Source organism: Solanum dulcamara, chromosome 1 (assembly GCF_947179165.1).
Source record: "Solanum dulcamara chromosome 1, daSolDulc1.2, whole genome shotgun sequence".
Lineage (NCBI taxonomy): Eukaryota > Viridiplantae > Streptophyta > Magnoliopsida > Solanales > Solanaceae > Solanum > Solanum dulcamara.
Genome location: NC_077237.1, coordinates 6,270,475 through 6,296,721, shown reverse-complemented (window position 1 = coordinate 6,296,721; position 26,247 = coordinate 6,270,475). Strand labels below are relative to the sequence as shown.

The window sequence follows — 26,247 nt, the reverse complement described above, 5'->3', positions numbered from 1 at the left end:
TATCACCCTGTATACGCTCCAAAAACGCAGGGGATTCAATCACACCCTTAGTTGCTGATGGTTTAATAATCAGTTTTCCTTGGGAACAAGCAACACAAGAGAATTCCTTAGATTAAAGAATTTTCTGATTCTTCAAAGTGTGTCCATGTGAATTCTCAATAATTCTGCGCATCATATTATAATTGGGATGGCCCAACCGGTCATGCCAAATGATAAAATCATTAGAATCAGTAAACCTTTTGTTTACTGTCACGACCCAAGCCTAGGGCCTAGACGTGACATGGCGAATGAGGAACCCGAAAGTACCTCAAACAAGCCTCTTAGCATTCTTTTAGCCTTTCATAGGTAATGATGATAAATAAACAAGCGGAAATCATAATAAATCTTCAACTTACATATGTCCAACAATACCTCTAACTATTAGATTTAACGGGGCTAAGACAAGTCCCTAGCTCACCCTCAATCATAATAGAAGAAATTCCATAGTAAAATATCTTAACATATCATAAACTAGAAAGATAAAGGAGTATTGTTCCCGGAACATGGGAACTCACCAAAAGTAGTCTTCAATGGAATATCAACTAGCCATGTGGAGGAGAATGAGGAGGAGCACTGATCCCTACATGGTGATATCATGTAGGCAAAAGAGTATGCATTAGTACTTTGAATGTACTAAGTATGTAAGGATGCATGAACATTGAGGAAACATTAAAACATTTATGTAATATGGAACATAATTTAATGTATGCATAATAAATCATATATATATCATTTAAAACATTCATTTTGTGGGAAATTAACCATAACCGACATTTAAGACCATGCGAGCTATTACATGGAATCCAACATAACCCCCTACGTTGGCCGAGGAGACTACTTGCCGGGTAGAACTCCGTCAACTTCATTCGTTTCTTTAACTTTAACTTTAAGGGCTATTTATGGATCCATTAGCCTAAGCCTACAAGGGCTCCTATGTTGGCACATAGTTAATGAGACAAGGGGTTGCTACTAGGATTCCCTTACCGAATCCCACCTCAATGTCTCATTCGGTGCTAAGTCAATCCCACGGAATAGTTTAATACTTCAAAATATTCATAGCATATAACTTGAGAATTTAAACATCATATTCGGTAGAATAGCTCATTAAAACATTTGATAATTCAAATATGCAAGAATTGTCCTTATTGCATAAAGAATCCATATATCATTTCATCATTCTTTCATTTCATAAGACTCCCTTTTTTATCATAGATATTGCTTTCATAAATATTTATTTGGAGTCAAAGCTTTCAAGTCAAACTTTATTAAAAACATAGTAAAACTAGGTGGGTTCAAATCACTTCAACTTTCAAATATGTATGTAAATAAATATACATAAATACTTTGAAATCCATTAATTAAAAATCATGCTTTAAACAACCCACCATGAATTTCAAGAACCTTTAAATAGATAATTAGAGGGTTTACTTGTAAATCATCAATTCATACATATGAAATTATGTTGCATCAAAATAGAGCAATAATCATTAGTTTAACCATGATTCATACTATTAAGTAAAAATAAGAATTAACATAAGAAAATATTACTTGAAATCAAAATATTTAATTGAAAGAGTTTTTGGACTACATGGGTGGAAGAACCCATGGATAAACACACACATAACTTAGAGTAGAGCTTAAAGAGAATAAATATAATTTATCATATAATCAAAATAATTTAGACATGAGAGTGAAAGGAATACTCTCATTAAAGCCTTACATACCTAGAAACCGAAGCTTTAGTTGGTACCGGAAGACTTAATGACCACTCTTGAGTCCTAGCTTTTCTCCTTGCCGGAACGTTTTGTGTACTACCCGGAATATATGAATTACCGGAATAGTATTTCTTCACTACTAAGAACTAAAACTATATTTGAGAATGTGTAAAGAAGTGTATAGAGAGAAGATTTGCTTGAGAAAGCTTGATGAATAAAATGAGGAAATAAGGTGGGTATTTATAGGTGGGAAAGAGGACCTAACAATAAATAAAATAATTATAAATAAAAATCTGAAAATTTAGTAGAATATATTGATGTCATGGATGATGTTAAATGGAGGACAATTTATGTCATGAGTGATGTCAAATGTATCTAGATCTTTCTATGGTAGGTGAAATGAGTTATCTTTGACAGAATACTCGTTTTGGGAGCTACGTTTGAATAAGATAAATTCCTTATTAGGATTTGGTGTCTTCATAAGAATTGTAGATATGGAAGTCTAGTTTCATATAGTTCAAGAATCAACCAATTTGGATAAACCTACAGTGAGATATGATTTTTCTTCTATAAACACTCATTTCCGTCACAGCATCCTACCTTACAAAGATTAATTTATTTGACCTACTTAACCTCCGAATATTAAAATATGGTCTTCATAAAAGTTGTAGGTAATGATCTTGTGGTTACTCAGAAATTTGAATCACTTAATTTGGATATTCCTATGAAAAGTTATGACCAAAATACAGAGGCTGTATCATGTTTAGGCAAAAATTGAAACATCGTATACAACGTTTTTAGGGGATGTTACATTTACTATGGCATGCGATTTAACAGTCTCAATATTTATATGGTACAATCCAGAAAAAAGTGCAAGTAATTTTTCGTGAACAATTTTCTTCTCCATATTCATTGTAATAATATAAATGTATTCAACCTTTCCTTCATTCACAGTCTCAATATGATAGCCATTTTGGTGAATAACCTTGAAACTTATCAAGTTTCTTTGAGACTTACTACAATATAATGCATTATCAATTACCAATATCGTTCCTCCAGATAGTAATAAGGCCGCTCTTCCAGAGCATTCAATTAATTTTGTACTACCGGATATTGTACTCTCACATAGGCCTTTTTCATAATCAAAAGATAAAAATATTTCTTTTCTTTTAATATCGTATGAGCTGTGACACTATCTAAAAGACACATATCTCCATTACTCATTTTGGATCCAATTGAAGACTGAGAAATTTATTTATCTTCATAAAATAAAAATACATTATAAGAGATAAAATAAGTAACAATATTGCCAGAAAAACATAAATCCTTTTTTTCTTCTTTTCTTTTAAATAGATAAAAGTAAAAACGTGATAATCAAAAGTACATAAAAAAACCGACAACATATTGTAAATAATATAATGAAATTAAACATCAATTATAATCCCTAAAGAAGTCTTCAACCTTCAAATGAGTAATATCATTGAAATCATTAAAATCGTCATTCTTCAAAGCCAGATTTGCTTTAATATTATCATTATGCGAAGGTCTTGCCTGAACATTATTTTCAAAGGCCAAGTGTGACTCTATCCGAGCATTAGAAGAAGATGCACCACCTCTATTTGCCTTTCTTTTGAAGAAATTTTGATAAAGCCTTACAAAATGCTCAAGTGTCTAACATTCATTTTTTTCCAGTGGCCTTTCATGCCACAACGATGACAGTCTTGAAGGGCCAATTTGAGAACTTATATTGTTCTCTCTTTTATGTTGACCACCGCCACGATGATTTTTATATCGTCTTCTGCCATTGTCACGTCCATGCACATTATTGTGGCCTTGATTTTTATTTTGTCTTCTTTCAGGCTGGTCATGTGCTTCTACCATATTTGCTTCCGATAACGGAGCAGTTCCAGTGGGACGAGCTTCATGATTTTTCATTAAAAGAGTATTATGTTGCTCAGCCACCAGAAGGAATGAGATCAATTCAGAGTATTTTTGAAAATCTTTTTCATGGTATTGCTGCTGTAATATCACATTAGAGGAATGGAAAGTTGTTAGTGTCTTTCCAACATGTCCTCATCATTTATAGTTTTTTCACATAATTTTAATTGGAAAGTTATTCTAAATACAACAGAATTATATTCAATTACAGTTTTAAAATCTTGAAACCGTAAGTGCATCCACTCATAACGAGCCCTTGACAATATCGTTGCTCTGAGGTGGTCATACCTCCCTTTTAAATCTTTACACAATTCAAGTGGATCTTTCACTGTTAAGTATTCAACCTTCAGGCTTTCATCTGGATGATGACGAAGGAAAATCATAGCATTCGCTTTATCCTGATTTGATGCTTTATTTTTTTTGATTATAGCATCACCAAGACCCTTAGTGGTAAGGTGGATTTTAGCATCAAGTACCCATGACAAATAATTTTTACTAGAAATATCAAGTGCCACAAAATTCAATTTTAACAAGTTTGACATGATGAAAATTAATTCAAAAATAACAAAGACAAATAAAATTAAATTTCTTCAGTAGATATACCTGATACATAAGTTAATTTTCTGAAAAAAATTTAGAGATTCATGCTAATAACGTGTTATAAAATAAATTAACTTAGCAAATTAAGACAGACAGAATAAGAGAAAGAGAGAGATTGAGAGAAAATTTATTTCCGTATATATCTCATTAATTTCTATATCTGATGGCTCATTTTATTGTCAAAATCATGTACAAGTTGAGTCTTCAGCTCAGAAATAACAACTAGTGGCAACATAAAGATGATACCCACATCCATTAATATGCAACATTTATCAATTAAGAGCCCGTTTGGATTGGCTTAAAAAAGTAACTTTTATGTTTGAAGTGCTTTTAGAATTTTGAAGTGCTGAAAGTTATTTTTATAAATAAGCAGTTGAGTGTTTGGATAAAAGTGCTTATGATGTGAATTTTAAGGTTAAAAGAATAAAAAAAAAGTAGTTTGGGAATTTAATTAAAATACAAGGGATATAAAAGTAATTTACATGGTCAAAGAAAATGACTTTAAGCACTTTGGAAAAAAAAAGTTAGGAATCCTAACTTTTCATTTTTGACTGACTTTAAGAACTTTATGGCTTAAAGTCAGCATTAGGCAAACACGTCCAAAAGCTAAAAAGGGGCCAATCCAAACGGGCTCTAAATCTATTTTTGCACACGCCCTCTCCGAATCCAATTAGCAAGTCAAAGTCGGAATCGGAGTCGGATTCGGGTACAAAAGAAAAAAGGTCGGATTCGGATCCAGTAGGGGAACATCTTCAGCTCATATGAATTCAGGTGATTGAAGTTCTCAAAAAGAAGAAGCGAAAATGCATTACTGGGTTCGAGCAACTCCGGCAGATTTCGCCGGTGCAATTCCTCAACCTAGAAGGTATGATGAGATTTTTTAGTTCAATTTGTTTTCATTTTTGTCTGGATTATTTGGATTTGAAGCTAATTTCGTTAATTTTGTTACCAAATTATCAGTGGACACACTGCTGTTAACATTGGGAAATCGAAAATTGTGGTGTTCGGAGGATTAATTGACAAAAAGTTCCTTAGTGACATCACTGTGTATGACATTGGTATGCGATTCTCTCCTAATCAACTAATGTTAAATGACTGATTCTCTCCTTAGTTGAGTCAAACTTTGTATTTTTTTGTTTAATAATCGTGATGTCTGGGCCAGCTTGCATGCAACTCGATTAATTCTACATGATACCTTTATCCTTCCACTAGACAAAGACTAGGACAGATAGGAAGAAATAAACCTACTGTTTTTGTCTCTGTTGAGATTTAAACCCGAGACATCATTGTTCTCAATCCACTGAACACTAGACTACACCCTTGGGTGCCAAACTGTGTATCTTAAGCATGTCATTTTGAGCAAAGTTAGGTTCCGTACTTGTTGGGAGTCTTTTCAGTTTTGATTAACATTTGCATGTCAGTATTGCAATAAATGGCATTTAGAGGACCTATAGTTTGTTTTCCTAAAGAATTTGCATTTCAGTGTCCGAGTAAGAGTGAGATTATGGAAACTTTTTTGATGAGGTAAGTAGTTTTGTTGACGGCATCAGTGCAAAGAGTAACAAAAGGTAATGAGTACAAAAGAGAATGTGTTAGCTCAAATACATTACAGACTATGCTAGGGCAAGGGAGCCAACAAAGTCCTAAGGTTATCAGGGGTATTTACAGGGCACCAACTAAATAGAAAGAAAAGACATCAGCTAATGTTTAATTCTCTCTTTACTTGAGTCAAACTTAGTATTTTAAACATGTTGTTGGGAATCTTGTCAGTTTTGATTAGCATTTATATGTCAGTATTGGAATAAGTGACAGTTAGAAAACCTTTAGTTAGTTTCTGTTAGAATTTGCATTTCAGTGTTGGAGTAAGTGTGAGATTTCGTCAATGAGGTTCCAAACTTAGAAGAACTAGTAGGGATTCCTCAGTTGTAGCATTGGCTCATTCCTCACCACTAACCTGGGTCCGCCACTGGGAGCAAAGTTCAAATCAACTGGAATCTGGAATGCCATCATTGAGAAATTTGAGAAGAGACTTGCCACTTGGCAAATGCAGTACTTATCCATGAGTGGTAAACCGACACTGATCAATACTGTACTGTATAACATTCTAACACATTACATGATCCTCTTCCCAATATGTAACTCAGTCCTTAAGCTTGACAAAATTAGAAGGTAAATTCCGTGTGAAGAAAACAACTAGAAGCACAAATTTCACTTGGTGATGGAACAGAGTTACTCAACCTAAATCACAAGGTGGCTTAGGTATAAGGAACCTGAAGCTCCACAATAAAAGCATGTTATTCAAATGCCTATGGAGATTTGGGCAAGTGAAACTTGGCTAATGGGAGTAGGTCATCACTGCCAAGTAGGGGCTCAGAATAACTGGTTCACCAAAAGGGTTTCATCAGGCCATGACACTAGCCTATGGAAGCATATCTCTAGGCTCTCGCTACAGGAATGAATTCTTTCAGAATATCTCTTACAAGGTTGGGAATGGAGCTCATGTGAAGTTTTGGAATGAAAGATGGATGGGAAACAATTCACTGAATGCACTAGCTTTTTTTTGATGACCGTGGTGTCCGAGCCAGCTTTCACGCACTTATATGCACTAGCTATGATGCCTGCAATTAGGATTCCACTAGCTGAAACAAGGAGAGGAATGCATGGAACTTCACCTTTAGAAGGGACCTACAAGACCGGAAGTATAATGATCTTATAAACCTTCTAACTTCAATTGAAGGTAGCAGCATAACAGAATCATAACTAGACAGAATTTCATGGGGCAGCTCTAGTAAGGGTCTATACACAGTTAAAGCTGGCAACGACCACCTATATTCTCAAACTGGAATTATTGATAATAGGACTTGGAAGCACATATGGAGGAGTAAGTCCCTATGAAGGTGATTTGCTCTGCCTGGACAGTTTGAAGAGATGCTTGTTTGACTCAAGATAACTTTGATAGAAGGAACAGTCTGTTAGTCAATTGATGCTACCTGTGCCAGCAAAACCTGGAATATACCAGTAACCTATTTCTTCACTGCACAGTGACAACAGAACTGTGGAATCTCTTCATTTCCAATTTTGGATTATGCTGGGTGCGACCTTAGTCACCCAGTCTCGAAAGTAGTTAAGTAGGTTTTCAAGTTCCAATCTTGTACAGAGATTTCGGAAACTTTTAGTTAGTTTGGCTAGAGATTTGTATTTCATTGTGAGTAAGTGTGAGATCTAGAGAATTTCTAATTAGTTTGATTAGAGATTTGTTTGTCATGTTAGAATAGTGTGGAACTTGTGAGAGCCTTTAGTTAGTTTGGCTAGAGATATGTATTTAATCGTAAGAATAACTTTAAGTTTTAGAGAACCTATAGTTTTACACTTTTACTGGACCACTAATATTTCTTTCAAAGATAAAATTATCGAGTACTTGAATGAAATGGGCATGAATGGAGCAGAACAGACTTGTAGAATCTTCAAATGGCCAATCCCAGCCAGTGTGGGATTGAGGCCTCTTTGATTGATAATTCCTCTGGTGACATTGCCAAATCAGTTTCTGGAAGTCAATTTGTTTTCTGTGCATTGGATCAAGGTCAGTTGTTTTGATATTCTAAATTCAAATGTCGTTAATGTTTCAGAAAACAAATTGTGGTTTCAGCCAGAGTGCACGGGCAGTGGTTCTGATGGCCAAGTTGGTCCTAGCCCACGAGCATTCCATGTTGCTGTCGCAATTGACTGTCATATGTTCATCTTTGGCGGGAGATCCGGTGGTAGAAGGTATGCAAATGCTATGTAATTCGTACGTTATATATTATTGTGGCTTCTCAATGCCTTAAACTGGATATCTTTCCTCTTTTCCAGGTTAGGTGATTTTTGGGTTCTGGATACTGGTAAAGTTTGCTTTCTACCATGGATATGTAAAGAAAAATGCATGAATATTTTTTGTTTCCTCTTTTCACCATCAGGTGTTTTTGATAAGTCAAACTAATCTCACTGATAGCGCACCAATCACTAAACGGTGCAGGTTTACATCAAACCTCCAAAATAAGCTTCTATCTATACAGTATTGGAAAACTCTTTTGCCCTGATGAATACCAATGATCAGAAAGGAGTAAAGTCATACATAGATCTTCAACCCCTTCAGAAGAATTCCTTTCCCTTGAAATCAGCCAAAAGATGTATAGAGTATTGACTCGTCCACAACTCCTTTTTTCTAGTGTCCATCTTCCTTAACCTCCAGTGCACCAAAGTTTCCTCCACAACTCTCGATCAGTAGTGAATCTGTGTGGTATCAAACATAGGCAGTGGTGGAGCCACCTTATGGTCAGGGGGTTCATCCGAATCTCCTTCGGTGGCAAATTATACTATTTATATAACAACAACAACAACAACAACATATCCAGTGAAATCCCACAAGTGGGGTCTGGGGAGGGTAAGATGTACGCAGACCTTACCACTACCTCATGGAGGTAGAGATGCAGTTTTCGAAAGACCCCCGGCTGGAAAGTCACAGTCCTTAGTAAGAGAGAAAAACAATATATATAGCATAATGGTAAAAAAGCGCTGCAAATTTTACAAGACAAGAACAATAGAGATAGCAAAATAATGTGATAATCGAAGGCAATGACAACACAACTATAAAGGCACGCCTAGACCTACGACCTACGATCACCCTAAATCGACACACGGCAAGACACCATTCTATCCCTACTATCCTTCTACCCTAATTCACATTTCCACTCATTTCTATCTAAGGTCATGTCCTCGGTGATATGGAGTAATGTCATATCTTGTTTAATCACCTCTCTCCAATACTTTTTCGGTCTACCTTTACCCCTTCGCATAACCCCCAACTCCAACCAGTCGCACCTCCTAACTGCGGCGTCGACAACTCTTCTCTACACATGCCCAAATCATCTCAGTCTCGCTTCTCTCATCTTGTCTGCCACAGATGCCACTCCTACCTTCTCACGAATAACCTCATTCCTAATCTTATCACTCCTAGTGTGTCCACACATTCATCTCAACATCCTCATCTCCGCAACATGCATCTTCTGAATATAATGATTTTTTACTGGCCAACACTCCACTCCATATAACGACGCTGGTCTAACCACCATTCTGTAGAACTTATCTTTAAGTTTATGAGGTACTTTCTTATCACACAGGACTCCAGAGGCAAGCCTCCATTTCATCCACGCTGCCCCAATATGGTGTGTGACATCATCATCGATGTCCCCACTACTTTGGATGATGGATCCAAGATATTTAAAGTTTTCTGTATTGGGGATAGGTTGAGTGGGAAGCCTCACTTCCATGCCCTCTTCATCCATCGCATCACTAAGTTTGCACTCCAAGCATTCTGTTTTGGTCTTGCTCAATTTGAACCCTTTGGACTCTAACATTTGTCTCTAAACCTCTAACCTATCATTAACTCTGTCTCGAGTCTCATCAATCAAAACTATGTAGTCCGCAAATAACATACACCATGGAGCCTCCTCCTGAATAGACCATGTCAGCTCATTCATCACCAAGGCAAAAAGAAAAGGACAGCACAGATCCCTAATGTAGTCCTATCTCAACAGGAAAATGCTCTGATTCACCTTCCACCATCCTAACCCGAGTCTTGGCTCCAGCATACATGTTCTTTATCGCCCTAATATACACCATCGGGATACCTTTAGCCTCCAGACACCTCTAGAGAACATCCCTCAGAACTTTGTCATAAGCCTTTTCAAGGTCAATGAACACCTTATGGAGATCCCTTTTTCTTTCTCTAAATTTCTCCACCAGCCTCCGCACAGTGTTTTGAGAAGCGAGAAGCGAAAAAAAGCGACGGGGGCTCGCTTCACAGAAGCGAGAAGCGTGAAGCGTGAAGCGTGAAGCGAAGCGCATGTTTTTTTCAGAAAAAGCGTTATTTAGTATAAAAATATAAAATATAAAATATGCATAGATAAATAATCAAGAACTCAAAAGAATTAGATTAAAAAGTAACTAGATAGTCAATAATCCTCATAAGTAACAACATATAAAGCAAATGCATAACCAAATCACAAAGAGAGCAAAATCCTATTCTTCAACAAGATCCTCAAACTCTTGAAGTGCCATCAACAAGAGTTCTACTTCTACTTGGTCCTCATCTTCTTCCTCATCGGAGGACTCATCAACAAGAGTTCTACTTCTATTTGAACATGAACTTGAACAAAACATATGCTTTATCTTAAAAAAAAAAGGCCAAACTGCTGAATAAAAGTTGAAAAAAATAATTCTTCGCAGACATCAGTTGCGCAGAAATAGAAAAAGAAGAAGAGAAGAAGAAAAGAAGATCGCAGCAGTTGAGAGCAGTGTTGCGTTGAATGAAAATAAAAATAGAAATAGAAAGAGAAGAAGAGAAGAACAGAAGAAGAGAAGAAGAAAAACTAACTTGGTTGACGTTGAAATGTTGAAGTTGGACTGTCGAATTGAAGAAGTCACACTGAAAGAGCAGCTTGGAGAAGTCACAGAAGTTATACAGTTTTTTTTTTTTTAAAAAAACTAGCGCCGCTTTTTTCCCAAAAAGCTCGCTTTTTTCTCGCTTTTAGATGAAGCGCGCTTCTCGCTTCTCCCGTGAAGCGCTCGCTTTTTCGAAATCGCTTCGCTTCACGATGTTGAAGCGCTAGTACCTCGCCTCACTTCGCTTCACGCTTAAAGCGAGCGCTTCAGCGCTTTTTCACAACACTGCCTCCGCATAAGATGGATTGCTTCAGTAGTCGACCGTCCGGCATGAATCCGAACTGGTTCTCTGAGATTGACACTCCTCTCCTCACCCTCATCTCCACCATTGTCTCCCAAATCTTCATAGTGTGGCTTAGCAATTTGATACCCCTGTAATTATTATAGTTTTGGATATCACCCTTGTTTTTGTACAATGGAACCATACTACTCCACCTCCATTCATCGGGCATCTTAGCAGTCTTCAAAATAACATTAAACAACTTAGTCAACCACTCCAAACCTGCCTTGTCGTGCTCTTCCAAAAGTCCATCGGAATCTCATCGGGCCCGATCGCTCTCCCCCTCCTCATCCTACTAATAGCACGTCTAACCTCTTAAACCCTAAAACACTTGCAGTACCCAAAGTTTTGAAGACTATGAGAGTACACCAAATCACCCTGTACAATGTCTCTGTCTCCTTTTTCATTTAAGAGTCTGTGGAAGTAAGCTTGCCACCTTTGCTCTCATCCACTAACACTTCGCCTTCTTCGTCCTTGATGCACCTTACTAGATCTAGGTCGCGGGTTTTTCTCTCTCTCGCTTTGGCGAACCTATACAATTTCTTATCCTCACCTTTTTCCTTTACTCGATATATAGGCATTTAAAAGCTGCTGTCTTAGCACTGGTGACTGCCGACTTCACTTCCATCTTTGCCTTCTTATAGATATCTTTAAGCCTACTCTTCTCCTCCTCATCTTCGCACTCCAACCACTCCGTATATGCAACTTTCTTGGCTTTCACTTTGCCTTGTACTTCTCCATTCCATCACCAATCTCCTTGGCGACCACCAAAGATTCCTTTCGATACCCTAGAACCTCGGTAGCTGCTTTTCTAATGCAGCCAGCTGTCATGTCCCACATGTTGTTCACATCCCCGCTACTACTCCCGGCCTCTAAACCAGTAAACTTCTCCCCTATCTCCCGAGAAACGGCCGGAGTTAGGACCCCATCTAATCCTCGGTCGGTCATAAAGGGACTTTTTTCTCCTATCTCTCTTAATCTCCAAGTCCATCACCAAAAGCTTATGTTGGGTAGTAATATTTTCACTCGGAATAACCTTGCAATCCTTACAAAGGCCTCTATCACCCGTAGTCAATCTGAGTCCGAGCTACCATGCTACTAAAAGTGACCAATTGATTATCCCTCTTCAAAAAACACGAGTTAGCAATAACCAACTCAAAAGCTTTAGCAAACTCCAGGAGTGATACCCCGCCACCATTCCTTTCCCAAAACCAAAGCCTCCATGGAATGGTTAAAATATTTTTTTATGTATATATAGTAGATGTTGAACCCCCTTAGACTAGTTTGTGTGTCTGCTTCTTCAGATTTTGAACCCTTTTAGTCAAAATCCTAGCTCCGCCACTGAACACAGGGTATGCTAGCTGCATAACTCTGAGTAGAGCTGCAATGAAGCAGTATACAATCCACATCCTCACACTGTTTGCTTTGCATAAACAACACCAACTAGCTATTCCCGACTCCTACTCCTTGAGTTATCCATCATTAGTATGGCGTTCCAAGACATACACCATGTGAAGAAAGTGTTTTTCTCCCTCTCATCAGACTTCATATTTATTTTTTTAAAACATTTTCTGTGGTGCTAGATATATGGCAATGGTCAGAGCTGACAAGTTTTGGTGACTTACCATCTGCAAGGGATTTTGCAGCTGCTTCAGCCATTGGAAACAGTAAAATTGTAATGTAAGGTTTCGTCTTGCTTTTGGAGGTGCTTATATGTCCTATCAGTCTTTCATTATTGTTTGGACTTTACATGCATGCAGGTTTGGTGGCTGGGATGGTAAAAAGTGGTTGTCAGATGTCTATATCTTGGACACAAGTACTGTCTTTGATAGTAATACTAGGCTATTCACTCTTCTTTTTCTGTCAGAAAACAATTTATCCATAACAGGTGGAATTATTTTGAGCAGTGACTCTTGAGTGGACGGAGCTAGCTGTTTTGGGAACTATACCTCCGCCTAGATGTGGCCATACTGCTACTATGGTTGAGAAAAGATTGCTTGTCTATGGTGGTAGAGGTAAATATGGTTGATAATCATGACTATTTTGTCTTGGAAATATCATGTTCCTCTCTGTAATTTGCTATTCAGCTATTTTCATACATTCTAAAGGTTTTATGTGGCTTTGAAGATCTTGATGTCTTGTACTTATTATATTGAGCAATAGATAAATTTGACAATGGATTTTGTTGAAAGGACAAGATCCCTAAAGGTATGAACAAGGTAATCTAACTAAAGCTGGATGAAAATTTTGTATCTGAAGTTCAACCCTTCACCTTTTACTGCACAAGTAATTCTGTCTTTTCCGGACACACCATACACAAACCTTTATTCTTTCCTTCCTTTCTCCCCTTTTATACACTCTGGATTAAAAAAGTTTATCTCAATAAATACCTTGAGTAAATTTAGTTTCACTTGTTGCATAAGCGAAAATTTCAACGACACCTAGTATGGTACATGAAGGATTTACTCTCTCACCTCTATGCTATATGCTAAACTAATTATGTAGGAATGAAGCTCTTAAAATGTAACTAAACTACTAAAGTAAATGATTCAATGCTCAGAGGAGTGGTCTAGAAAGATCATAGATATAGACAAGAATATCTATACAAGACACCAAGGCGTGATGGGTCTCAGTTACTTGAGAATTAGAAGCCCCTGAGTGAACCTACAGCCTTTTGTAACCACCATATAGCACTACTATTGAATGCGTTAATAACTCAGATAAATTTCCTTTTATACAGGGTATGAAAGTCCTTTGAAAGATTAGTGAGTTCTTTGTCTTATAACTCAGGCGTTGTAGCTATAAGTTATCATACTGAGACACAAGTTCAAAGTACTTTAATACTCCAATCTCTCTCTCTCTCTCCTGGATATACTTCATGATAAGATCACACCTCACCTTCTACTTTATAATTTCTTAGAAGGACACTTTCTGAGTTATAAAAAAGATGGCATTGTAGTCACCTAACTGTAGTAAAGTTTTGTAAGTATGTGGATGGTAACAGTAGTTCTAGGACATAAATGGTTTCTTCTGTTTTTTTTGCGACAATAAGGTTCTAGTTTTGTCTGTTTGGTAAAAATAGTGAGAAAATCCTTCCTCTTACTGAACAAACAGGTAGGTAATAGGTAGTAGTGCTTTGTCTTGCTATCTGCCCATACTAGTAGTCGTAGTATTGCGCATGTAGTTTCTTATCCTTTGATTTCGGTTACTATAAGATGTTTCTTGTACTTCAATTATCGTATTATTTTGCTGTAGTTACTGTTCATACTTTGTGATGCTTTCACTTCCGTTTATTCTCTTTCGGGACTGCTTTGGACTGTTTTTCTTAAGCCGAGGGTCTATCAGAAACAACCTCCCTACCTCTGAGGTAGGGATAAGGTCTGCGTACACTCTATCCTCCCTAGATCCTACATTGGGTATGCTGTTGTTGTTGTTGTTACTGAACAAACAAGGGAACTTTTCCTCATCCACTTGTATGGTGAACTTAATCTCTACCATGATCCTCTTGTAATGGTGACATAAAAGCACCCAAACTCTGCTTTCAAATATTTCTTTCTTTTTGACGAACATCCTTACTTTAACTGTTTAGTTATTTGTATTTGAAGGTATGTTTATCACAATAACATATGTTAGTGGTGCCCTCCCCCCCCCCCTAAGGCCAAGGTAGCATTGATATCTTTAATTGGTTGAACACTACTTTCATCTATATGTGTTCAGATGATTTCCTTTCTGAATATTTGAACTGACGTATTTAACTTTACTTTTGGGTAGGAGGAGGAGGGCCAATCATGGCTGACTTATGGGCTTTGAAGGGCCTAGTTGAAGAAGGTACTTTTACTTTTGCCTTGAAGCTTCAGTTTTTATCTGTAGACTTCTTTTTTTAATTAGTGTTGTTTCCTTCCTCTCGAAATTATCTTCGGATTTGTATTTAAGAGAAAATATGATTTACCTTCATCATGTTGCTTCTTAAAAAATGGTATGGCATGTTACATATTTTTCAGCAAATAGTTCATGTGGTTGTGCTTATCCAGCCTTTGAGAAATAGGAACAAATTTTCCCAGAAAATATGAGTTTGGCTTCCCTTGACCAAATACGTAGATAGCACAACTTGAATTTCTATTTCATTTACTGTTACCCGATAGTTAGTTGACATCCTTTTGACACATAGACACACATTAATATACAATGTATGCACATGGCATTTTGTACCCTATCTCTCCCGTGGTTAGTTTAACATGTTTTTATCTTTCCACTTCCTTTCTTTCTTGACTTCTCCCTTGAAGCTTCTATGACTATTCTGTTTTAGCACTTAACTATATCAAATATTTCTGATTTTTTGGAAGGAAGAGAATGAAAGCCCTGGATGGACCCAACTGAAGATTCCTGGTCAAGCTCCTACAGCGCGTTGTGGACATACAGTCACCTCTGGAGGACTCTATGTAAGTCCATTTTATGGTGAAAATCACTTTATGCAAAATCTTTACGATATAATAGTTGATATAAGGACATAAGAATGAGTTACTGTTCTTGGGGTGTTGATGTTTATCTGCTGCGAGTCTAACATCATCTATCTTGTCAAAACCCTTGAAAATCAGTTTGCAGTGTAGATATAATTAGCACCTCTCTGATGTGCGCAATTTTTATTGGTGTACATTGGGATTTCTTGGGGAGTACAATTTCAATAGCATATAATACCTCCTTGGGGATAGGATCCTAAGTTTTTGTTTAACCCACTCTATGTCATGGTAGTAAAATATAGGAGCCGAAATCTTTTGTGGTTGATGCACTATTGCCACTTTGAGGAGTACTAAAAAAATATTGGTGGTGAATAATATACGTACTTCTGTAACTACTACCCCATACACTCTCTTGTTACTTCTTTCTGAAGTTGTTTCCCAGAAAGAACTACATATAAAATTCGGAGTTGTATGTACATAACTACATATCTCTTCACCTAGGGGGCATAAGTGCATGCAAGTTCGAGTGTTCAATAGTCCCTGAAGCCCAAACTGGAAAAAACAAAGTTGTCTATATCAGCAGTAACGATTGTTGTAAATTATGTTAAAATTCTAGATGACCTTCCCGAGGTTGGACTTAAATCTCTATGCAATTTCTGTTGCATTAGAGTGTGCAAGTATGGTTATTTAATGATTATTACAATACCACTTTATATGTTTTTGGTAATGTAATAATCTCCACTTTCCTCTTGATTTAGCCACTCAAACCTTTCCCTCCTTCCAGCAACAAACAAAAGATTATGGAAACAGCATACTGACCTACACTTTCTCTGCAGCTCTTGTTATTTGGAGGTCATGGAACTGGTGGTTGGTTGAGTCGGTATGATGTTTACTACAATGATTGTGTTGTTTTAGACAGGGGTAAGCATGGTTGATCAATATTTTCTACAATTGCTATCTCGCTACATATACTGATATAGGCTTTGCAACTTGTAGTATGTTACAGCTTTTGGTTTTCTTCTCATGGTGGAGCTTATTTTACATTTTCATTTCATCATACTCTTGATCTACATTAATATATTTCAATAGCCTGTACAGACAAAAGTAATCTGGCAACCTTGAAGATTTAATTAGATTAACAAATCTCTCCACAATTTATTGGTCTAGGTTTTATAAGATGGAGGCACATAGTTAAATGGCCTGAAAACCATTCATGATTTTTTAACTAGTCGGCAAGAGTATTTTGTACTAACTTTTTCTGTTTCCAGTCTCTGTACAGTGGAAACGCCTAGCAACTACTAATGAACCGCCAGTTGCACGAGCCTACCACTCAATGACCTCAATTGGGTCACGATATTTGTTGTTTGGAGGGTTCGACGGAAAATCAACTTATGGTGATCTGTGGTGGTTAGTTCCAGAAGGTATTGAGTCCCATTCAAGTGCATCGATTTGTTTAATCCCTCATTTCTTAAGTGGAGTTCTTCTTTTTCCAAAAACATACACTAACATTTTGTTCTATCAACTTAATGTGATTACTCCCTTAACATTTTTCTGTTCTCCATGCATTTTTTTCCTCTGTTGTTTATGTATTACCTGTGTGATTATATGCCGTTGATCTGTAATTCGGTTAGATCATTTGGAAATTGATATCAGAAGCTTGTTTTTATCTTCTCAACTTCCAAATTTTCCTTAGAATTTGCATATAGCCCTGTTTGAGTTGGTCAGTAGTAATGTATGAAAATATGTCAGGAAAAAGCTTCCATTGAAGCAACTGTCATCCATTTAAATGGTCATAGAGTTGTACAGTTTATCAATGTTACACAATTTGACAACAGATAGTGCTGGCTCCGAGCTAACGCATGTCTTGGAAAAGTGAAGAAAGTTCTTTTGTCTTAGAGTTGTGTACACAACACTTCCATTCTTTCAATGACCTCTTGTGCTTTTGTTTTTTTTCTGAATCTTTAGATGATCCAATTGCTAAGCGCGTAACGGCTGCTCCTCGCAAGGCCATCCATGAAAACCAGGATGTTTCAATGACAAGTATGGAGAAGGTATAGGGCCCTGAAGTTTCATTTTCCATCACTGCCCTCTCACTTTCAAGTGTTAAAATGTGTTTATGTTGGGACAATACGACATTTAGTTCCTTTTCGCTGTCATTTGGAATTTGGAGCCTTAACATCTCTGCTGGATGATGTATCAATGAGTTGGATATCATATTTTTGACTCATGGACTGAATTGATCAGTGGAGTCTGTGCATGAAGTTAAACATTAAGCAGTGATTACTGAATGATGCCAAAGAAAAAAGAGCCGCTCAGAAAATTTGAATCACTTGGTGATGAGATGGGATTTTTTCAAATTTGAAAAGAAATTTAATCTACTTTGTTAGTTTTGGATAGAACATTTTCTTCTTAACCATGTATGTTTTCTTTCATAATTAATAACATTTACTCGTTTTATCAAAAATGAGGTGTCAAACAGTTTTCCTGGAGTGAAGCAATGAGAGTAGTACCTTTTATGGGAAGTGTTACAAAGTCAAGATAGTTGTTTATGGTACAATAAAAATATCCACATTTAGAGGATGAAAAATCCAACCTTATTCATCTGGGGAAGAGTATAAACAGATATTGGTCAACTTGATTTTGCACGGAATTAATCTGATAACCTCGAATTGTGGCACCTCAGCTTTGACCACTTTCCGAAGCTTCACTGTGTTTTTCTCTAACCAAGTGATTGCCAAACGATACGGTCTATATGCATGCATGCTTGTTCAGTTTTTTTTTTAAAATAATAAATTCTGTTGATTGATTTCCTTGAGTATGTATATGTATGTCAGAGAGGGAGAGAGAGAGAGAGGGAGAGGAAGAGAGACGATGATTTAGTGGCAGTAGTAGACTGTGCCAATTTTACCATGTCTGTATCTGTCAACCTAATAGTCTTCTTTATTCAGATTGTGCTTTGCTAGATATTTAGATGAGTGTGTTTATACTGCTTGTATGGCGGACAAAGCATCTACTGGTTTAATTCTCTCTCTTACTATTGAATATTGACAGGAGAGGCAAATGCAAGAAGATGCTGTGTCAGAGTTGCAGAAAAGGATAGGAATTTCAGTATCCATCTCCGATTCCAATGCGAAGAAAATTGTAGATGAGTTGGAAGATACAGAACTATTAGAATTGGCATCTAAATTCATTGGAGAGGGAGCTCTCAGTAATAAGGAGGTTATAGTTTCTTAGCTCAGTAGATGTTATGCCATAAGAGATTCTTTGCAATTTCTAACCTAGAATTGTTTGATCACTGAAGGCTGTACAATCACTTCGCGACCACTGGTCAAAGTCCTCGCCGAATTCAATTCAATTGAAAGAGCTTAGCCCATTACATCGTGACTACAAGCGCAGCGTTACCCGCATTAAAGAGTGAGATCACTGTTTTGTTCATTTTTGTTTTGTGTTTACATCTAGTTAAGTTCTGGTTTTCTTATGAATGTGAAGAACTTACATTTGGAAAAGATGATCAAGTTGGACAACTTCTGTGAGTGGTGAAGTAAAGGTAAATTTCACTAGTGAAGTGCAAGTATAAAGGCTATTGCATTGTTGGTTTATAATACTTCCTCCGTTCTGACTTATAGACATACTTTTCTTTTTAGTCTGTCCTAAAGAGAATGTCTTTTTTTTTTAATCAAGTGAACGTATTTTCATTCATAAATATGACCAAAGATATGGCTGTATACAAGGGGTATACCAAAAGGTAAAGAATCTACAAACAACAACAACAACAAACCCAGTGTAATCCCACCATGTGGGGTCTGGGGAGGGTAGAGTGTACGCAGACCTAACCCCCACCTTAAAAGCTAGGGCGGCTGTTTCCGAAAGACCCTCGGCTTAAGAGAGAAGAACAAGGGAGGAGAAACAAGGAAAACAAGACATAGGTCAGTAAAGCCAGGCATATAGCAGACAATATAAAGATATGAATAATGAGAGCGATAAAGCGATAAAGGTAAAGAATCTACAAAAATAAATAATTTTCTACAAACTCCACCTAATCTTCTATACAATTGGGAACTCCATGGGTGCACCAAAAGAAAATAATGGATCAGAGGCTACTCCTCAATTGAGAAAACATCGACTCTACCCCTCAAAGGTTTTCCTAGATCTCTCTCTCCACACTGCCCATATTAGCACAATTGGGACCACGTTTCATGCCCTTAGTCTTCTTTTTCTTCTCCCGTTCTTCCAAGTTCCAACTGAACATCAACTCTTCCACAGTTTTTGGCATTGCACAAGAAGTACCAAACCACCTAAACATGTCCCACCATAACCTAATTGTAAGACCACAATGAAGAAGAAGATGACCCACGTCCTCACCCGCCTCCTTGCACTTATAATACCAGCCCGGTCAAACATCACTACATAAATTGGAACAGTGGGAGTAGTATTTTAGCACCAGACTGAGATAATTCATCCGCGCAGAAGTGTTGAACTAATAAACTAGATTCATCTCAAGTACATGAATTTTTACTTAGTTCACGTATTAGGAAATTAGTGAGGATGCATGTATGATTTTGTACATGAACTAGTAAAGATAAAAAGCCTAATATTAAATTACAAAACATATATTAGACTAGGTACATGCTAGAAAAGTTTTATAAATACCTATGTATTATGGCTATTTTATATAAGCAAGTTGAGTGAAGTAAATAATTATTTCATCACTGTCTTCAAAAGAGAATGGGACAGATTGAGAATTCTCCTCCAAGAAATTTCTAACAATAAGAACTCATGGTTTCCCCAAGTTATGATAGACTTGTTTGGTAGCAAGTATTTTGCCTATGATCTTCTGAAGTTTTCACGTGTTCAACTGGTGTGAGACTAACTATTGTGGCATTATACTATAGATTTTTGGATATGATGATGAAATTTTAGAATCTCCTTTCAACCAGTATGACACAAGTGTATTGGCACTGACTTTATTGATGTTTTTCAGGAGTAAGTTATTCATTGATTTTAAATAAAATATGTCGTACTTGCTATCAAATCTGAGTACTCTCTTTGTGAATTTACAACCACACACGTTTGAAGGAACAAATCTTCTCCTGAATAGGAAAGGAAAAAGAAAATGGAGGGGCAGGGAGTACCTCAGCCGAAATGTGGTTCACCTTCTTAAAACTTTTGCTTATTTGATGTAGGGAAAATCTTGGAGCATTCTTGCAATCCATGAATCTTGGATCTCTGGGGAAAGAGACTTATAGATTCTATCATATCAAAAATGTTAGTCAGGTATGAGTTCTTCAAGGTTCTGTTTATTAGTTTTGATGTTATTTACATCTGAATACTTGGTTGCTTCACTTCTTTATCATATCTCATGTCCATTGATCAAGTGTCCTTGGTGCTTAATATTCTGATTTGTTGAGGGTTGATCCTAGCTTCAGCACAGTGAAAAGAACTTCGTTCTTTTTTACTTTTCTTAAAGCTTTACTGAATCTGTATCTATGTGGTTCATTACCAAGAAGAACTAACTCGTACTTGTTTCAAAATTAGTAACACAATAATTCTGAAATTATCCTAAAAAGGTTCTGCTGTTATATTTAATACTTTAAGGTCCTTTACAGTTATGTTCTCTCTTCAATGCAAACCCTCACAAGTAATATTTTTGGCTTCCTTAACTAATTAGGTCCATCAGAAGGTACTGTAATATGTCACATATTTCCATATCACGCTATGCCTAATCTTCAAATGTTAAGTTTTTGTTACACACTTGTTTCACTATCTCAGCAAAACATCTGCCTCTTTCCCCCCTTTGTATCTTCAGCAAAACATCTGACTTGTTTTCCAGGAGTGCAATTTGTAACTGCACTTTACGAAAAGAACTTAAATTACATAAACTAATAGTGTAATGATTTTTTTACACCATCCGTGTAAGTTCACCTTTTATATAGGTTACTTACTCTTTATTCTAGATTATCAATAAAAGGGCAGCCCGGTGCACTAAAGCTCCCGCTATGCGCGGGGTCCGGGGAAGGGCCTGATTATCAATAAATACTAATAAACTAGTTTAGCTACAATCACCTTTTCTGTGACCTGATTGTGTAAGTATATTTTAGAGCATCAGTGCATAGAACTTCTAACCTTGCCAAAATAATGATTCTGTAGATTGGGGCTTTTCGTGTTATCATGTTAATTACTTGTAAAGTTTTCCACTTTCCTCCAACTTCTTTTATCTTCTACTGTAGTTCATCATGATTACCGAGGCTAGCAACTGAGTGCTGCTTACTTCTAATGTTAAAAGTAAATTTAAACAATTTCCAACTATTGTATATCAAAACTACTTTGCATGTGAATATTAGCATAAAACTTCATGGAGAAGATGCTGAAAAGACACTAAAACACCATTTAGGTAAATGTAAATTGTAAAGCTATAGAGACGATATATGTTATAACCACAAATCAGGTCTTTAGTGCCATCAACTCATTAAGTGTAATGTTTGCCTAATCTGTCTTTAGTTGTATAAACAATAGGGAGCTGTCTGTCTCCAAAATTTGTATATTTTTGTCGTTTCTAACCTGTCACTTTAAATGTTGAATCATGGTTCTGCAAACTTTATGGAGTTGCACCATCTGAATTTTACCAGAGTTTGGGTGTAAACTTCATTCTTTGAATCCATCTCCATCCTTATATCTTTGTCTCTCCTCTCTATTCAATATCCCCCCTTTGTCCCTATCTTCCCCTGTTCACTGATGTGAGACAAGACATCATACAACAAAATAACCACACCTCAGCCCGGATAAAGATATGTTTATTGGGCCTAACTCAACTCCAAAAGCTACCTCATGAAGGGAGGATTGTCCAAGACTATATAATGAGACACAACCCATTCCCTCAATTCATGTGGAACTCGACACTCCCCCACATGCCCATGTTTGGAACTGGATCATGAATAACATAATGCAGAGGTTCAACACTACGAAACACAATAACAAGAATTGATGGGTTTGGATTTATACCATTTGAAGATATGACCCTTCATCTTAGCTCAACCCCCAAAGTTAGAGGGAGGATTGTTGAAGTAGACCACAACCCATTCCCTCAACTAATGCGAGACTTGACAATCCCATACAAGTTGAAGTCAGATTTATGAATCCTAATTGACCATGTTTTTCCATTTAAATTCATAAAATGCTATCGTAATTCGTAACCTACAATACACTGTACATATGTTTATATCTATGATCTATTTGTTGCTAGCTCTTCACTTGTATCACCTTTCTGTTTTTGTAGTAATGAATATCAATGTCATTTGGTCCTCTTGGTTCATCCGTTATGATTAAAATTGTCTTTTGTGATCTTCAGTTGCGTATGGATGATATCCCACATCTGCTGGCTGAGTACAGACAACTACTTCTGGATTTAGGATCAAGCTAAAAACATCAAGTTCTATACCATATGTTTCATTGCGAGCTATCTTCGAGATTAATTGTACCACTCTTTGTCAACCCTTATGAATTAGGTAAGACATGCAGAATCTTGAATTTACTCCATAAACCTTCTAGCTTTCCGGCAGTCTGTAAAAGTTTTTTCCTATATTGACTTTTATACCTCTGCTGTTTTTATTTGTGACATCTACATTATAGTAATGAATATATGTCATCCTTCATATAGTTGAGAATTCATACATTGCATTAAGTGTTTCTCTCTCAAGTTCTCAACTTCTATAGTTTCATGTACTTTGATTATTGTATCATTTTGTTATAGTTATTGTTCTTTTTTGTAGAATGTTTTGTCATGATTTCTATAGTATTTTGGTATTTCTTTACTTCCTCCATTTCTATTTCCTTGAACCGAGGGTCCTCCCAAGGTAGGGGTAAGGTCTGTATACATTTTTTCCCCCCAGACTCCACTTGCGTGATTACACTGAGTATGTTGTTGTTGTTCTTAACTTCACTTGGAGCTATGCAATTGGCACTTAAAAGACGCATTCATTAGGACACTTGGGATTTACATGAGTAAAATAGACATGATGAAGACTAAAACCAAACAAGTCTCACTTTTTCTTTTACAATCTCTAACAGTGGTGAAAATCAATATCAAGGGAAGGAATTTTTGATACATTATTTGAAGGGATATAAAGTGAAAGTTAAAATAAATTGGTTTGTATGATACATAGAGAATATGTGAATAATTCTACATGTCAACAATGGCCAATGATGGAGTTAAACATTTACTAGCGTTTGGGATTCAAAACTTTGCTTAGTTCCTCTAGCTTCCCCATTCTGAATTTCTCACTTTCCTTCACCAACTAAAAGATAACAACACAACAACCAAAAGTTAATTAAATTAGGGGTATTTTCTTAAAAGTAATAATTATAGAAAAAGAATCAAAGAATATATAAAAGAATGGCTATTATGAATTATGAATCTTTACCTCTACAAGAGTGGAGGTTAGCTGAGTTTTTTCATTGTTCTTTTCATTGAAAGCCTCTAAGACTTCTCTGTATTCTTTCTCCTAATTACCAAGAGGAACATCATTAAACAAAATTTATTCAAAATCACAAACACATAATGTGTATGCTATTAATAGCCTATTTAGTCAAGCTTCCAGAATTTACTTGAAAAAATATTTTTTTAGAAGTGCTTCTCGAAAAAGTACTTAAAGTACTTTTGAAGAGTATCATTTTATGTTTGGCTAATCAAATTAATAAATATTTTTACCATAATTAGAGCGGTAATTTGTGCCTGATCAAAGTTTCCAAAATTCCTCCCGAACAAAAAATTACTTTTTTAGCTTCTAAAAAACTATCTTATATTGTTACTCAAGTTTTTCTTTTATTTATTTATTTTAAAAAAGATTGGTCAAACACCTCAACTTTCTAATATAAAAACTTTTTTTTATTAAAAATATTTTTTGCTTTTCTAAAGCTTGACCAAACAGACTAAAAATGTGAAAGAGTATTAGGAGAGAGAGATAAATTATTTGATACTAGTATAACTTTCAATACAATAAGTAATTTAACTAATATATAAAACAAATAAAAACTTAAAAAATAAATAATTAAGGAAGAAAGCATATACCTTCTTTTGACATGATTGTCCAAGTGATTTAATTTCACGATTAATCACATCAATTTTCTTGCGTACCATTGCAACTTCTTTTCTCATTGGATCTGTCAACACTTCAAGCTCCTTCACAAAAATAATCAAAATTAGTTGCAATTATTTTTCAAATTAGTTGATTGTTGTTTCCTAATGATGGGATTCTAATTTACTAACTCACATATTTATGTTTTTCGAATATAACATGTAGATATTTTTGGAAGGACAATCACTCAACACGAGTTCTCTGTATGAGGTCAGGTGACGATTAACAATTCAAATAGAAAATACTGATGCAAAAATCTTAAAAATCAGATAATATGAATATACCTTCAAGATGCAAACCTAATGCCTAGAATCTTAAAAGACAGATAATAAACACCTTACCTCCCTAACCAAATGCCTAGAATCTTGAAAGGCATAATATAATATACGGAAAAGGGTCAAAAATGTTCTTAAACTATGTCAAATAAAGAAAAATACCTTCTATTTATAGTTTGACCTAAAAATGTCCTTGCTATCAATACTTTGGTCCAAAAGTATCCTTATTGTTACTTAATGGGTCAAATAAATATATTATTTATTTTCTTTTGAACACATTCTTTTACTAATAATTATTTGTTATTAGCAAATGTTTATCCTACTACAATTCGATAAAAAATAAAATATAAAATATTTCTTATTTTATTATAATTATTTTTTATCGTTATCTAAAATAAAAATTAATGATAGATTTACTATGATCTTATATATATGACCTATATTATCTATTAAAAGGGTATATGAAATTATTCTATTTTAATTGATAAAATGAGATTAAAAAGAAAAAAAAACTATTTTTTATATTTTTATTAATTAAAGTGATTTTAAAAGAAAGAAAACAAGAATAGATTTGTTTAAAAATAATATTTTTATTCGGAACAAGATGTATTTAAAAATAATAATAATAATATATTTATTTGAAAAATGACATTTTTGATCCATTTAGTAAGAACAATGGCATTTTTGGATCAAACTATCAACAACAAAAACATTTTTGAACCAAAGTATTGATGACAAGGGTATTTTTGGACCGAACTATAAATGGCGGGTATTTTTATTTATTTCACATAGTTTAAGGATATTTTTGATCCTTTTCCGTATAATATAAACCTTACCTTCCAGACGTGAACTAGACACCTAGAATCTTAAAAGACAGATAATATGAACCATACCTCTAAGACTCAAATCAGACACCTAAAATTTTATAAACCGTACCTCCCAGACACAAACCAAACGCCTAAAATCTTAAAAGACAGATAATATGAACCGTACCTCCCAGACACGAACTAAACGCTTAGTTTCTTCCTCAGCACGAGTAAGCTGAGACTCAACTTTTCCTTTCACCTCCATTTTTTTCCTCTCAATTTCTTCTTCTCTTGCTTGAAATGAAGCCAATGCCAATTTTGTCATCTCTTGATCTTCATCATTAATATTATTGTCCTCAGTAGTTGATGTTCTTCCACTACTTTCAACACTTTGAAGAATACTCATCATAATCTTCAAATTATTAATTTTTCCTTACAATCTTGAATTTTTTTCCTTTCACATTTTGACCCCTTTTAATATTAGTACCATATATTGCTTTTGCTTCAATTATTCTAACTTCTTTTC

At 35.7% G+C, this 26,247-nt stretch overlaps 2 protein-coding genes across 4 annotated transcripts; one reads left to right on the top strand and one right to left on the bottom strand.

Annotated features, from left to right (window-relative positions):
- Positions 1–4,937: 4,937 nt before the first annotated feature.
- Positions 4,938–23,174, top strand: LOC129899819 (protein GLUTELIN PRECURSOR ACCUMULATION 3). 3 transcript variants are annotated; one of them, XM_055974833.1, is made up of 16 exons: positions 4,938–5,157; positions 5,253–5,350; positions 7,919–8,057; positions 8,142–8,170; positions 12,636–12,732; positions 12,813–12,868; positions 12,960–13,067; positions 14,824–14,880; positions 15,400–15,491; positions 16,346–16,430; positions 16,778–16,930; positions 17,475–17,560; positions 18,561–18,728; positions 18,811–18,923; positions 20,693–20,783; positions 22,855–23,174. In XM_055974833.1, the coding sequence occupies exons 1-16, from the start codon at positions 5,096–5,098 to the stop codon at positions 22,924–22,926; spliced, it is 1,506 nt and encodes a 501-aa protein (XP_055830808.1). In that variant the 5' UTR covers positions 4,938–5,095; the 3' UTR covers positions 22,927–23,174. The 3 variants fall into 3 exon arrangements, with proteins under 3 accessions (XP_055830808.1, XP_055830818.1, XP_055830811.1); XM_055974843.1 differs by lacking the exon at positions 22,855–23,174 and adding an exon at positions 19,017–19,056; XM_055974836.1 differs by lacking the exon at positions 22,855–23,174 and adding an exon at positions 18,999–19,056.
- A 300-nt stretch (positions 23,175–23,474) lies between these two features.
- Positions 23,475–26,247, bottom strand: LOC129899839 (uncharacterized). The gene is made up of 4 exons (XM_055974850.1): positions 25,909–26,247; positions 24,574–24,684; positions 23,927–24,007; positions 23,475–23,800 (listed from the first exon to the last, which is right to left on the bottom strand). Exons 1-4 carry the CDS (start codon positions 26,128–26,130, stop codon positions 23,726–23,728), a joined length of 489 nt encoding a protein of 162 aa, XP_055830825.1. The 5' UTR covers positions 26,131–26,247; the 3' UTR covers positions 23,475–23,725.

What these genes read in the sequence shown, in the direction of transcription:
- LOC129899839 (XM_055974850.1), bottom strand. Translation starts at nt 26,130, where the DNA reads ATGATGAGTATTCTTCAAAGTGTTGAAAGTAGTGGAAGAACATCAACT. An exon ending in GACAATCATGTCAAAAGAAG is followed by an intron (nt 24,008 to 24,573) that starts GTATATGCTTTC and finishes CTTGGTAATTAG; the next exon opens with GAGAAAGAATACAGAGAAGT. An exon ending in TAACCTCCACTCTTGTAGAG is followed by an intron (nt 23,801 to 23,926) that starts GTAAAGATTCAT and finishes GTTATCTTTTAG; the next exon opens with TTGGTGAAGGAAAGTGAGAA.
- LOC129899819 (XM_055974833.1), top strand. Translation starts at nt 5,096, where the DNA reads ATGCATTACTGGGTTCGAGCAACTCCGGCAGATTTCGCCGGTGCAATT. An exon ending in GGAAACAGTAAAATTGTAAT is followed by an intron (nt 12,733 to 12,812) that starts GTAAGGTTTCGT and finishes ACATGCATGCAG; the next exon opens with GTTTGGTGGCTGGGATGGTA. An exon ending in CAATGACAAGTATGGAGAAG is followed by an intron (nt 17,561 to 18,560) that starts GTATAGGGCCCT and finishes GAATATTGACAG; the next exon opens with GAGAGGCAAATGCAAGAAGA.